Below are 15,159 nucleotides of genomic sequence, written 5' to 3'. Positions count from 1 at the left end.
ATAACGATAGAGATGGTCGTAGATGAATTCGACTGGGATGTTTGAGATTTAAACTACGTTTATAAGGCTTTCTCAGTCATGGAAATAATCAAAACGGTATGTTTTGCTTTGCTCGACGTTTCCGCTTTTTTGGGCATGGCTTTGCTTTGTAGTCGTGGGCTCTAACCACTCGGCTAAGGAAGGCCCTGTTGTGGCGCATGTGATATCTGATTACAAAATACACTCATTTAATTATATAACAGCAATTCTTTGTTTATTGATGGCTCCATACATGTTACAGCTTTATGTTTCGTGTATAATGCTATGAATTCCTGTATGCGTGTCCGTTTGTTCGTAAATAAATTAACGTTCAACTAACGCTAGCTTGCTAAGTACAATTCGATAAATATTCGCTAAATATAGGTTTCTCTGTCACACAATAATGTGTTACTATTCAGGTATTTAAACATTGATATATGATCTTTTTTTCTATTCAATACGTTGAACCTTTATGTTTGTTTTTCTTGGAATATTCACTATAAATGTTTAATATTGCGAAAACGCTGTATCAATCACGTTTGTTTTTTCATATGATTAACGTTCAAAATTAGTTTTGGGAACATTTTCTTTAGAATGCTAGAAATTTTGTAGAAACGGATATTATCTGACAGTATAGCAAATTTTTGGGTTTACGAAGTAAACCGCGTGAGATTGATTGGCTTGGTGATAAGTAGAAAAGTCGTACAAAAATGTGTTTATTGTGAAGTGCATTTAATACAGTAACGTTTATATGATGAGTATACGTAATACTTCAACAGTTATAAAAAGGAGCTTGAATAGTATTGTTTGAATATTCACAGATTCGACATTTAGTTGTGCGAATGGATACAAATTTTTACATGCAAAACTCTTAGGATCTTAGGACAGGTGAAACCTTGTTTTTGGGCATTTGAATGATGATTTTATCAAGATTTAGGCCATTGAATATATTTGAACGCTGTACCAACTATTTAACAATTCCTATGCATATTCACATTTACGTACTGCGCTACTATGCCGAAAAGTCATACAAATATCATTTTGTCAAAAAACTATTTCTGCTTTGGAATTGTTGTCCCATTTCGGGATTTTATTGTCGTACAATATAAAAATAAATTAGCTTTTTTATACAAATGAATGATGTTGAGCACAACGATCTTCAAGCAAAATAATACACCTGGCAAGTCCAGCTTGCCAAACATAGAGCTAAAAGGATAAAAACTGAAACATGTTTTATCAGTACTTGGTACTACTGGTTCGCCAAAAATGTCGGTGGGGGGAAACACAGGACTTAAACATGCCAAAGTAGTAAGTGGTTTGTGCTATCTTCTCGGCCAGCAATTTCACTCATCGTATTGTTGCCGGAACTACGGAAATCTTCGTATCCATCACCACCTGATATCACCAACAAAGTTCGGTTCGTGTTAGTCTTGACAATATCTGTTTTACTATCGCTAAGTTTGGGTAAATCATCAGTGCTGCCGCAAACAGGAGATTCCACGAAAGTCAAAAACCGCACATGACCTGTATGCCCATGGGGTATGCCTGTAAGAAATGTGTCACGTTTAGTATTAGCATTCAATCGGAGTTATGACCTTATCCTACCAGTGACCACGGGTGGAGTAGATCCTTTGGTAATATTCGATCCTGCTATTGTGAGCAGTACGCCAGCACTTGTACCCACCCATATCAGATCTTTGCAGGCCAGTAGCGATGTTACCCGTAGACAAGCTGCCTTATGTTGTCTGATAATGTCATCACAGTTCGATAGCATTTTATTTACCGACGGAGCTAGGTTGACTTCGAAAATGACTTCGTAGCTAGAATGAAACCAAAGCATAGAATGTGATTGTGGACTTCTTCTTTATAATAAGCTTTGTACCTTTCGTGGTGGCAACATTTGATGTGTGCTGAATTCTGCACTGATATCCACACGTACTCGTCTAATACTGTCATGTTTGTAATTGGTTTTGAATCATTAGATATTTGGATTTGACTGTCCACCTGAAAATACAATTGACAATTGGATTATTTTTTATTATACGAGAAACTTTGATAGTGCGGAACCCATAACATAGTAAACGAAATAACGCTATTTATACTTATCAGATAAACAAAACTAATGCAAAAGTAAAAAGTATTTGTGTGGCATTTCATCCCGTGTAGGACACATGTTATAATTGAGCTTTTCCTACCGATATATGACCAGATATGGTCATATTTGAGTTGATATTGCTCAATTATGTGTGTTAGTAGGGATGCCAGAGCTATTTTCGTTGTAATCGAGAACATTTGAGTCTTTATATTCGAATTTTACAAATCGGTATGTAATCAAAGTCAGAAATTCCCTTATAAAATAAGTGCCAACTTTTTACAGATGGGACTGTCTTGTGATTCACGGCAAAGTATTTCATTCGGTTTTGTTCAAAACATGTTTAGAGTAGATGTTCCAATAGTGGAGGTACTAAGCACTGTTCGACTTCGTTTAACCGCTTAAAACCCAATAAGCTCAATGAATGTAGGGTAAGCGTTCCCTTAGTTGTGGGTGTTCCTATAGTTGCGGTAGTGCCGTTTACACTGATTTTATTACATTAGCCGCAGAACCGACACTGCCAATCGACGTATTTGCCTGTTGATACACGGAATAGTTGAAAAGAGCGTTCAAATTGCTTTAAAACTGATGAAATATCACTAAAATTACTAAAACTTTCAATACCTGTTCCAATAGTTGCGGTAAAGTGTTCCTATAGTGGAGGATCCCATAAGAAAACAACGGATACCGCAACTATAGGAACACAAATTAAAAATATACCGCAACTAAAGGAACAGTGTACCAACAGTGGAGGTATTATTTTTCACTGACATGCCGTGGATTACTGCGATGAAATATTTTTTTCTCATTAAGTCAATGGTCGTTACTACCCGTTACAACATTAACATGTACATTAATTGCACTTCTTGAATTTAGGCGGTTAAATGAAGTTCAATCGTGCTTAGTACCTCCACTATTGGTACATCTACCCTATATATATATATGTTTGTTGTAACGGGAAGTAAAGGGCATTTACTTAACGAGAAAAATCATTTCATCATATTAACCAAAGGCATTTTAGTGAAAAATAATGCCTCCATCCAGGCTTTGGAAAATTTAACAATCATTGACACACGAGCCATAATTTCATCTCATTTAATCGCCTGCTTTCATACAACACGCATGACATTTATCGTTTGTGGAAGATAACGAGCCAGGAACTAAAACAAGACACACCACCCATTGTTTGGCGCCGATCACTGTGTGTCAACACTTGTAACATTCGCTGACCTACTCTCATTCTGACCAAGAAACAGAGGCGAATATTTGTTATTTTCTGTTATTATAATTAGGTTGTTAAAGGCTGCATTACCAGAAAATATGAAAGTTATTACCAATTTCATGCAAAACATAAATCACCCGAATGGCTCGATACTGTTGCAGTCCGTGAGAGTTGCTGCTCTTGAACGCTCTAGTGCCACATACCAAACGAGAGAGTGAATGTTTACATTCCACTATGGTCCAGGAATCAGTTTTACGCGGAAAGATGCATTTTGAGCTTTAGAATGAAACATTAGACAAAAACGGTCTTCTACAAAGTTGTTTGTATTAGTTGAGCCCTTTGTTTGGTTTTATTGAAAATTAGGGTGGACCACATTTTCATAGAAATTGTGTAACTAACTTTCTTATTTGTAGAAATTATATTATACATGCTTCAGCAAAGTTATAGACCATTCAATTTCAAGCAACTTTGCCAAAAAAAGTTTTTTTGTATCTCTTAAATTGACCGATTTAGAGCTTTTTTCCTGCAGTGACATAGGGTGGTACGAACAAAACTGGTTTTCTGGCTCTAGAGTTTTCAATTCAAATTTCTCATCAAAGTAGTCTATGAAACACTTTTAGAGCTTTAAAAAATGCGTAATTTGGTGAGTGAAGAAACTCGCTATCTCCTTTCGTTTAGGAGTTATTGTTGTTGGCTTAACTAATACAAACAACTTTGTAGAAGACCGTTTTTGTCTAATGTTTCATTCTAAAGCTCAAAATGCATCTTTCCGCGTAAAACTGATTCCTGGACCACTGTGCATTCATAGGGCTCACCGAATGCGATGTGCCATGAGCTGATATGGTTCATGAATTGTTACAATCTCTGAATATGGTTCGATCAGCTTATTCAGATCGAAATCCAAACATTGCCTCCATCTTTGGTACACTGTTCTCTTAGTTGTGGTATATTTTTAATGTGTGTTCCTATAGTTGCGGTATCCGTTGTTTTCTTATGGGATCCACCATTATAGGAATACTTTGCTGCAACTATTGGTACAAGCGAAGAAAAGGGTAAGCACTTTTGCTGGTATTCAACAAGATTTTCAACTGTTTCAGGTATCAACTAGCCAACCTATCGATTGACAGTGCCAGTAGCGCAACCAGGATTTGGCTCTAGGGGGGGTTTTGTGAACTTGAAAAAATGTGTTTTTGGGTAAATAAACGGGTGTAAAAAATTTTGGGCGGACAAATTTAAAAATATTGCGAGATTACCATTAAAATAATGTTACACCATATGCAAACTTAAGCTTTTCTTGTCCACCCTGGGCATACATTTTTATGTAAATTTACAACTCTACTTAAAAGAAATCTGTTGTACCTGGTGAAATTTTTCAAAAATATCTAAAATATGTTTTTTTTTTATTTTATTGATTTGGAAGGCCCAAACGCCCGGAGGCTTCACGGGGCCGAAATGCAACTCTTTCACATTGAAAACATTGAAAACAATAGACGAATGATACTTGAAATATGTTTGTTTGTTATAGAAAAATCTTAGGGTTCCAAAGAAACTTTCGTTGTTTACAAACATTGCCTTAAATTCCACGTTTTCAATATAAATGGTTAAGCGAGACTACAATATCTGATATCGTTTCAATCTACATTTACATATTTCGTAGTTTGTTCGAAAGTTTTCCAAGCTACATATGGATGCACGCATATGCATGAGAGTGATAGTGTTCAATCATGCTTTGTCTTTTTTGTTCCTTACATACGTTTTCAAGTTTTTTCAACGAACAGAATCTTTCACCACAAGTCTCAGTAAGAAGCATTGCGGCTATCATTAGCAGTTTGCCGAAGGCAGATATTGAAGCATTTCCATATTGTGGACGAACATTTGTGATTTTTTAGCTTAGCAACGGAACCATCATTTCCCATAATAATTCCTTTTTTTTTGTTTATATAGCGTGTTTTATTTACAGAGATATAGATTTACATATACATTGCAATATAATTTCTAAGGGATTCATTACTTTTAAGATTGTCAGAGACTTCTAAATTATACATTATATATCTAATGAACATTTTCAAAATTGTACCTTTAAGTCTTCTGTTACAATTTATTGTTTTCGAAAGAAATGTTATTTTGTTGAGCTACAAAATGAATATCTGCAATGATTTCCTGCCACAAGTTGTATACTAGCGCACATACTGAAAATTTGTGCACAAGAATTTCTATTTGACCACAATGTTGGCAGTCTGGCTGGTCTCTTGGGATTTTTATTTGTAATCATTGAAAATCAAAGAATTGCTATTCCGGAAATTCACGAGGTCCTAAAATTTGGCACAATGCTGAACCAAATAAAAGATTTTTCAAAGCATCGACCTTCTCTTCAAAAACCTGTAGCTTATTTAACAAAAAAAGCAAGAAAACTACGTTTTATAACTTTTCCATGGTCTCCAAATTAGAGAGCCTCAACTTAGAACAACATAATTGTTAATACAACTCACTGCTCCAGTGTTTGTGGATTTTAGTGTTGAGCATCAAAAATATATTTAAAATTTCTTATAAAAAAATTCAGCTCTGGGGGGGGTTTTAACCCCCAAAACCCCCCCTTGGTTGCGCCACTGGACAGTGCCCATACAGCGCCGGATCTGTAACAAATTCAATGAAACCAGCAATAAAGTCTTTACCGCAACTATAGGAACATGCGCAACTATTGGATCACTTACCCTATTTATATTTCAAAAGGATTGATTCATGTTGAATTCAATGTCGAAGCATGCGAATCAAACGGTATCTGTTCATAAACATAATTTTAGAAAAAAAAAAATCTTGACCTAGAGGTAATGGTGTTTGTGATGTTCGTTTGAACTTCAAACAGAGTTATTGATGATTTTTATATAAAATCTGTACTTTAATGAACAAAATCAAGACTTCGTCCTCTATTAAAATTCTCCAACCCAGTTCCAACTGCAATGATGACAAACATCAATTAGGTTGTGCATGTATTATCGCCCAATAACATTCCAAAATGAAATGTAATGAATGAATAATTCCGAAACAGAAAACTGAATTTTGATTATGTGATAAATTAGAGGTGCATTTAAATTGAAGCAGTCTTTCAGGCTTTAAGACATTTGGTCGAAAGACATTTCGTCGATTGACGTTTGGTCGAATGACATTTGGTCGAAAGTACATTTGGTCGAAGAGACATTTGGTCGAATGGATATTTGGTCGAATGGACATTTGGTCGAATGGCTCTAGAACTTTTTTTTTTTAATATTTTGTAATGATTGATCGTGATTTTTTTTTGCTTTATTATAGAGACTTTCAGCCCTGAGCTGGTTTGTCTCTGAAGATCGAGAAATCGTTTGGTTCTACAGATATAGAACCGAACTAGAATTTTAGCACAAAGGATAATCTTACGTTTATTTTGGGCAAATATACTTCTCAGCGGCAGTCAATAACGAATCTAACTACATGATAATTATTATCTGCGCCCTACAACGTGGTTAGTATATGTACTAATGTCTATATAGGATGAATTATTCTTGTAAATGTTTTTATTCCACAGTTATTTTTGAATAGAAAGACGGAAAGAAGATCTAGATAATTGTGTCTATTTATTGCTCAACGTTGGAAACGTAATGATTTGTTGAATTTATTATTCTTTCAAAACATCATCATTCTTTGGGGAAGATCCTCCTCAATATTTACTCTGGTCATCAATCATTGTTGTTTTTTTTATTCTTTCAAAATGTCATCGTTCTTTATAAATAACTGATGATCTTTATCCACTGACATCTTCCAGCGTGAGTGCTCGGAACCTTCATTAAGTATCAAATTATACAGCATGCGACGATGGGTGAGAATTTGGAATGTGGAGACCTGTCCTGACACGTTTGGGATAGAATAACTTGCTCAACTTGGCATTGTCTGCAAAACGAAACTTTTATTCGTAGAACATGTCGATGTTTTTTTTTTTTTTTTGATGAAGTGCATCAAAAGTTCCGCATCTAGGGTACGTTTTGCTTCTTATGGAGAATAGTTGTTGTGATTTTGACTTCCAGCTAAATTACATTCCTTGGGAAAACATGCAGCTTTGATAGAAGAGTCGACGACTTCGATTGATAATGAGTGGATAAAAAATTCAATTAAAAATAATTAAACAAGTCTGGAATCCTGAAACATTACTCGTTGCATATCGAAGTCATGAAGTTTGCTCAAGAAATACCAGTAACCTATGCATATTTCTTGCATTTATAATGTTGTTCTTGTACATACAACCTCCAGTAATAACACATACCCATATATGCTTTCCCCTATTTCAATGACTTAATTATTGATAACTCACGTTAAAATGTCACTCTATTAAACAATCTGAAAAATCCCAATTCGACTAAATTTTCAACTTTAACTGCAGAAGCAATTTAATTCTTTTCAACCAAATGTCCATTCGACGAAATGTCCTTTCGACCAAATGTACTTTCGACTAAACGTCATTCGACCAAACGTCATTCGATCAAACGTCATTCGACTAAATGTCATTCGACCGAATGTCATAGATTCAGTCTTTCAACTGCAATGGATAACTAAGATTCCAGTACTTGTTTTAAGAATATAAAATGAAAAGCTTTGAGGCACAATGCTGAAATAATCAGATTTTGTATCAAAAAACTATCAAAGTTACCCTGTTTTACGGTACTTGGGCTTCGCTATGATCCTCTTTGGCATATGGTAAGGCCAAATCCTCTAACACTCTGTAGTAAAAAAACATTTCAAACGATACATGTGGGAATAACATCCTATGCACCCCTACGTGTTCTCCCAGTTACGCACTGCAACCCGAGGAGCCTCCGATCAAGCAGAGGCAAAGCATACGAAGCAGTTAGTGTTTGAATGTGAGAACAACCGTTCGGTCGCGTTTAATTTGCTTCAATATACTTTTAAATTGATTCGCCGTCTTTTAAAAGGTCTCGATATCCGAAGTTGTCATCTGGAACGCGTATCCTTTCTTTTAGTGCGGGAAAAGTTGAGCTAGTAGTTAAGATTTACTACAAATTTGGGGGCTCGTCCGGGAACGCGTGATGAAACTGTCGTGATATTCGTTAGTGTGCAAGATTGAGCGTGAAGCTGAAATTTGCTGTGAAATAGCATTGTAAAGAAACTTTTATTTTGAGTGTCTGAATTTCAATAGTTTTTTAGATAGATATGAAATAAATAATTTAGTGTTAAGACATTGAGTAAGCTTGATTAGTGTTATTTAGCGATAGGAAAATTGAATTCGGATTTTTTTTAGCATACTGTAAATAAAACAAACTGCCACTGATTTTTTCCCGCCGCGAAAAAAAAAACTAATAGTGAACTGTTGTAAAAGTGGATTGCATTGAATTTCAGATTTGACCTGGGGTTAAGGGTCATTGTACTAAAATAGATAACGCGTGTGATTTGGTGCGGTAAAACGGAACAGAAAAAATAGAATGGCGACAATGCAAGACGTGAACGTTTGGCCTTTTCAGCCCATCAGCGGTGATGCGCCTTCTGCTTCTAATCCCCAACTTCAGTTTGCCTTGTCTGAAAATGGTATACAATTTAATGCAATTGACAATACGTTCATGCGTTTAGTGGATCAGCTAAAATTTTCTAATACGGCTGTGGCGGACCTAACGCAAGAGCTTAGTGTGATGCGTAGTGAGATGAACTCTATGCGGGCAGAAACATCTAGTTTAAGTTCAGTTATTGAAAAAATACGTTCTGGCTCTACGGTACCACAGCAAGCAAGCACTCCAAATGGAGGTAGATGTGATGAAGGTGGACATGTAAGAGTCGAACAAATGAGACGTGGTGCGACAAGTGAAAATATTGCGATGAACAGTAAGCTGGCTGTTGGAAACAACGCAATGAGTGACGGCTATGGTCGTGGTCATGATAATGTGTTGAGAAGATATGTTCGAGATGTGAATGAAAAAGCGAACAATAATCTGGTGGGTGATGGCCCGAATAATAAATTTGTTACTAGAGATTTGCAGAATCTATTTGCTGATCGTAAATGTACGTATGAGAATGTCGAGTTTGGAAAAGACCGAAATAGTAGAAAAACAGTGATTAAGAGCTGCTGTGGCTCTGAGGCGTACGGTGGCTTGCGTGGTGATTACCACTTGGAGGCTCATGCGCATGATATTGGAAGTAGAATAGAACAACAATTATCGGTAAGTGATGCTGAGTGCGCATTTTCTGAATTTTCTGTAACTGATTTTTATCCTGTTCGAAAATGGATCGATGATTTTGAGGAATTGTCGGATTCCATTGGCTTGACAGAGTTACGCAAATTTGTAATTGCAAAACGAAAATTAACCGGATTAGCTAAAATTTCATTAAACTCCACTAATAATGTCTCTAACTGGAGAACGTTAAAGGATATTTTAATAAATGAGTTTGAGTTTTCAGAAAATAGTGCTGTTGTGCATGAGAGATTACGGAATCGCAAAAGAAAATTGGGCGAGAATGTCCTAAAGTATTTTTGCAAATGCGGGAAATAGGGGCAAAGGCCAATGTTGACATTTCATCAATTATTACGTACACAATCAACGGAATAAATGATAATGGTCCAGACAAGACTATATTATATGGATCAAAAAGTATGGATGAGTTCAGAGAAAAGCTTCGTGAATATCAAAGAATAAAAGATAACAAATATTGTAGAGATTATAAGTCAAAGTCTTCAGCTTCAGAAAGATTTTTTAGTGGCGGAAGGCCAAATGGCCAGAAGAATTTTGAAAACCGAAATGACATCCTACCCAAGACTGTGAAAAATTACAATTGTGGAAAAGGAGGTCGTGTTCCAACCAAATATCCGAAAAATATTGGAAGCAATTACGTAAATCTCTGTTATTCTGATCCTTCTTCGTTAAAAAGAAATAGTTTGTCAATATTCGTTCATACAATTCAATGTCAAGCATTATTTGATTCCGGTTCCAGTGTTTCTTTGCTGGGTGGACAATAAAAATGAATTTTAAGATAAATCGGAATGATCGGAAACGTTTAATGACGTTCAAGGGAGTCATATGGACTTTAGGTAGTGTTGCGTTAAATATAGTGATTGAAAATACACCTTTGAATATTACATTTGATGTTATAAGAGATAAAGATATGGAGAACAATATTGTTTTAGGGAAAAATTTGTTAATTTTTGGCGTGGTAAATATTACAGCGAATGCCCAGACAACCAAAATGTACGTTTAACGAAATCACCTGGAGGCTTTATATGTGCAAAATTTCACTTATAAGATATTATGTGATGAATAATAACATACAATGCGAGTGTATAAATATTCTACCGAATCAACCTGTGATCTTATGCGACTTAACTTATGATAACAAATGTTGATTTGACAGCTGCTACGGATTGATGCGACTTACTTTGTACGAGTGTACGAGACGAAACAAAATGTATAAATGAACTCAGAAAAGAAGTGTTTTACGCGTGGAAACTCATCAAACTGACGATTTTATCCACGGTGTTTTGCGGGTTTGATGTAATTAGTATGAATAAACGAATTGTAACGTGAACTTTCATGCGATTTCTGGTTGTTTGGGTGAAACTAAATTTTATCCTAAAAATAATTCAATTTAAAAAATTGAAAACCGTAAATCCTGTCATTTAGACGTGTATAATTGTACGCAGTTCAGAAATCAATCAAAAGACTCTGGAAAGTATTTCGAAATGCTTGATAACACCAAGAAGAAGCTAAATTCAAAATGTGACGTCAATGCGATCAAAATTGGGAACAATTTAAGGAAATATGGTAACAGACATCAAGTAGCACAGAATATAAAGATTTGGATGCAGCCAACGATGAAGATATGGAGGACTACATCCAAATCAAGGAGTAAGGCTAAGCAAAGCGAAGAAGATTGGGAGCAAAACGACGAAAGTGAGAGATTGAAGCTAGGCAAGGAAAGACAACATGTTGGACGATCTGATAGCACCATCCGGGCCGGATGGTGGTCAGGATGGCCGATTTGTGGGAATAACATCCTATGCACCCCTACGTGTTCTCCCAGTTACGCACTGCAACCCGAGGAGCCTCCGATCAAGCAGAGGCAAAGCATACGAAGCAGTTAGTGTTTGAATGTGAGAACAACCGTTCGGTCGCGTTTAATTTGCTTCAATATACTTTTAAATTGATTCGCCGTCTTTTAAAAGGTCTTGATATCCGAAGTTGTCATCTGGAACGCGTATCCTTTCTTTTAGTGCGGGAAAAGTTGAGCTAGTAGTTAAGATTTACTACATACATATTGTGACCAGCGGGATTATCATAGAAGGCAGAATCACAAAAGGTCGAATCCCAGAAGGCCGAAGACATTCAAGCCCACTGAAAAAAGAAACACAGAAGGCCGAATCACAAAAAAACAGAATCACAAAAGGCCGAATCACACAAGGCTGAATTACCAAAGTAAATTACAAACCCAAAAACAAAGAAAAAAAATCTGCGATCGTGTTAGAAAACAGTGCATTTTTTTTTTTGCAAAAATACCTAATTAGTATTTCAATTAATTGAAGGCTGTACCACTTCACAGTTTCTGAAAAATCTCAAGGTGTTAAGGAAAGCACGAGAAAATTCCTACCAGTTTAGCAGGTGTAGCAGTATTCATCACCCCGGAGGAAAATATATTAAGTAAATCAGTCAAACGTTTTCTCAATACTTGAAACGAAAGCACGAAACGAAAGCACAAGAACAGGACACAAACTTTGTTTTTGTATTAAAAATGGAGGTGATGCATACTAGGTCATTTGCACCAGTATACGCCATGTTTTTAATATTGGTTTTTGAATTCACCATGGAGAAATAAAATGCAAAGGAGCGACATTTTTAAGGACCATTATTACCATTTATTTAAAGTGATTCAATGTTAACTTAACAATTTATGCGTATATATGTGAAAATCGGTATTGAATCGAGGGAGGGTGGTGAATACCGGAACATCTACCCTACTAGCATTCAAATTAAACAGATTTTTAGAGTTTTAAATAATTGAGTCATGATAGATGTTTTGGAGTTGTTCGGAGGCCACGAGTCAATCAGTCTTCTGCCAAAAATTCTCTTACATTATATTCCTCCTTCTTTACGTTTCCTAAAATTTTTCAATAACCACTCCAGGGATTGTTCCATAAATCGTAGCATGGAATTTAATGGAAAAGTTATAGACATTCATCAACGTGTTCATTCAAAATTCTTCATACATTGAATTGGTACAGGAATTAATTTAACCCCAGCATCCTTTTTCCACCACAAAAAATAAAAAAAATAAAATAATAATTTCGATAACGTTTTGTTTTTAAATATTTTTGCATATTTTTTATCCAAAAATTTTTCCAAAAAGACTTTTCTTTATTTGCGTCGATTTTGTCCTTACTCCGAAGAAATTTCATGGGGGAATCAAGCTACAGAATTTTTCTTATTTTATCTACTTTTCGAAACAGTACTTTTATTAGAGTCTACAAGAAAAAAAAAAAGCAAACTTGTGTAACCGTTTTCGAGTAATGAGTGATTTATATATTTGGTTCCCACATTTTGAAAACCTCGAATATTTTTTTTAATTTTGAAATTCCTCGAAGACAACTCCACCGATTTGTATGATAACGTCACAAAGAACACCAGCAAACGAAAAATAGAAGTGGACAAAAATCATCCCAGCAAGAGCGCTTAATGCGACAGGAAAGTAGTTGATGTTTTCAGGCGCCAACCTAACACTTTGTAGTGAATAATATTAATGCATCTAGTAGTCAAGGTAGGCTCAGACACTTTCTGTACGTCAGCGCATATAGTTTTACTATACAAAACGAATGATAGGCTACTTAGCCTTAAAACAAGATTACCCTCGGCTACGCCCATTTTTAACGAGAGGCTGACACCGACTCAGCGACACCCTCGTAAGTGCTTCGGGGTTGGTGGTTGGGCGGGGTATTAGGTCAGGATTCGCCTAAATAGCTAGCGATGGACCCGATGCCGGTAATCAAAAGAGGAAAACAAGTTTGATTTATAGTATAAAGAATATTGTTTCACCTAAACTTATTCGATTACGCATTAGGGTGCGACTTATTTTTCAAAAGTTCTCAACACCAAAAATTCGTGTGCTCTACTGAAATCAAATCACATTAAAAGAGGAACCTCAAAATATGAGCCAATAATATTAACATTTAGAGGTGGCGCAAGCGTCTTGAAGGTGAATTTTCAGGTTATGAAAAATGCCCTTCAGTGAAGTAAACATAGCTTTGTTAAATTTCAACCGATTTTGAAACTTTTAGCATGAATACCTTCAAAATTGAATTTATGAAAACTTTATAAAACATCCAATTTGTCTAAAATCAAAAATAGTTTTAGTTAAAAGTAATTTATTCCAAATTTTTCCTCATTTTTCTAAAAATTTCAACTTCGTTTGACCATAACTTCATGATTACTCGATCGATTCCAAATCTTTTACACGATTTTGAAGCTAATTCAATTGTTTTCAAACCTTTCATACATCACATTTTACTAAAAAAAATCTCTTGACCAAGTGTTTCAAAAGTGAACAAAAACATGATTTTTTAACGAAAAATGCCAGTTTTTTTTCAAATTTTTGCCAGTTAAATATTATCTCTATAGCTGAAACTGATTTTTCTCATTTGTTAAACCTTTGTGAATGCCTTTGCAACAATTTTTAAATAATTTTGAAACAAAAATATGTTTGCATATGTAAACAAATATATGCACTATTCAACTCGTAATTAAAGCAAGATGCTATATAAATTTAAGTCTTATTAAAAAAAATGCAACTTCCGACTGAAATTTGATTTTTTCATTGAAAAATCATGTTTTTGGGTAGTTTTTGTTGATTAACTAACTTAAAACGATTTTTTAGAAAAACGTGTTGTATGAGCAGTTTAAAAACAACTAAATTTGCTTTTAAAAACATGGAAAAAGATTCGGAATCAATTGAGTAATTATGAAGTTATGGTCAAACAAAAATGATTTTTTTAGTGAATTGAGAAAAATTTTCGATAAAAGTATTTTTAACTAAGACTAGTTTTAATTTTAGACAGATTTAATGTTCTACAAAGTTTTTACAAATTGAATTTTGGAAGTATTTATGCTAAAAGTTTCAAAATCGGTTGAAAAAAAAGGAAGTTATGTTTATTTCACTGAAGGTCATTTTTCATAACTTGAAAATTCACCTTCAAGACGCTTGCGCCATCTATAAATGTTAATATTTTTGGCTCATATTTTGAGGTTTCTCTTTTAATGTGATAAGAATTCAGTTGAGCACACGATTTTTTTGTTTTGAGAACTTTTGAGATATAAGCCGCACTCTATTACGCATTCAACTAATGATCTAATGACCTGCTTTTTTGCCAGAATAGATCCCTCCAGGGCCATCTTACTGATAAAACAAAACAAAAAAAAAAGTTTTATAAATTAGAGTAAAGAAATGCCACTTTAAGGGTTCGTGTCGTTTTCTTGTAATAAGAACCACATTTGAAGGCCATTGACAGTAGCTTTACAATATTTGCTAGCTACCACAATGAAAACATTTCCCTTATTTGAGCTATTTTCTAGTTTTAAACTGAGACGAGACTCGCGAAAACGGTCTTCTTTTTCTGTGATTGCTGAGTTTTTTTCTTATTCCATTTTGTGTTTATACCAATTATGCGTAAGCCGTTCAAACTCTCACATGAACCTCTCAGCAAAAAATGATTGAGTTTGCATCACATCGAATCATAAATAGCCGTTTGAGTGAAATTTCATGTCAGCAAACGTAGCAGACATTAGAAATAATTAATCTTCTGCTTAGATTTATCAGC

General features: G+C 35.0%; 1 protein-coding gene across 1 annotated transcript in view; it reads right to left on the bottom strand.

The window, feature by feature from the left end:
• Positions 1–226: 226 nt before the first annotated feature.
• Positions 227–15,159, bottom strand: part of LOC5573569 — a 313,982-nt gene continuing 299,049 nt past the window's right edge. Inside the window, exons 19-21 of the mRNA XM_021851479.1 lie at positions 1,901–2,022; positions 1,624–1,838; positions 227–1,563 (exon numbers count right to left, since the gene is read on the bottom strand). Coding sequence (XP_021707171.1) covers positions 1,310–1,563; positions 1,624–1,838; positions 1,901–2,022 — 591 coding nt within the window. The 3' untranslated portion in view covers positions 227–1,309. The remainder of the gene's footprint in view (positions 1,564–1,623; positions 1,839–1,900; positions 2,023–15,159) is intronic.

This window comes from Aedes aegypti, chromosome 3, assembly GCF_002204515.2.
Source record: "Aedes aegypti strain LVP_AGWG chromosome 3, AaegL5.0 Primary Assembly, whole genome shotgun sequence".
NCBI classification, from domain to species: domain Eukaryota; kingdom Metazoa; phylum Arthropoda; class Insecta; order Diptera; family Culicidae; genus Aedes; species Aedes aegypti.
Note: the sequence above shows the minus strand (reverse complement) of the source record. Positions and strands in the feature narration are given on the sequence as shown.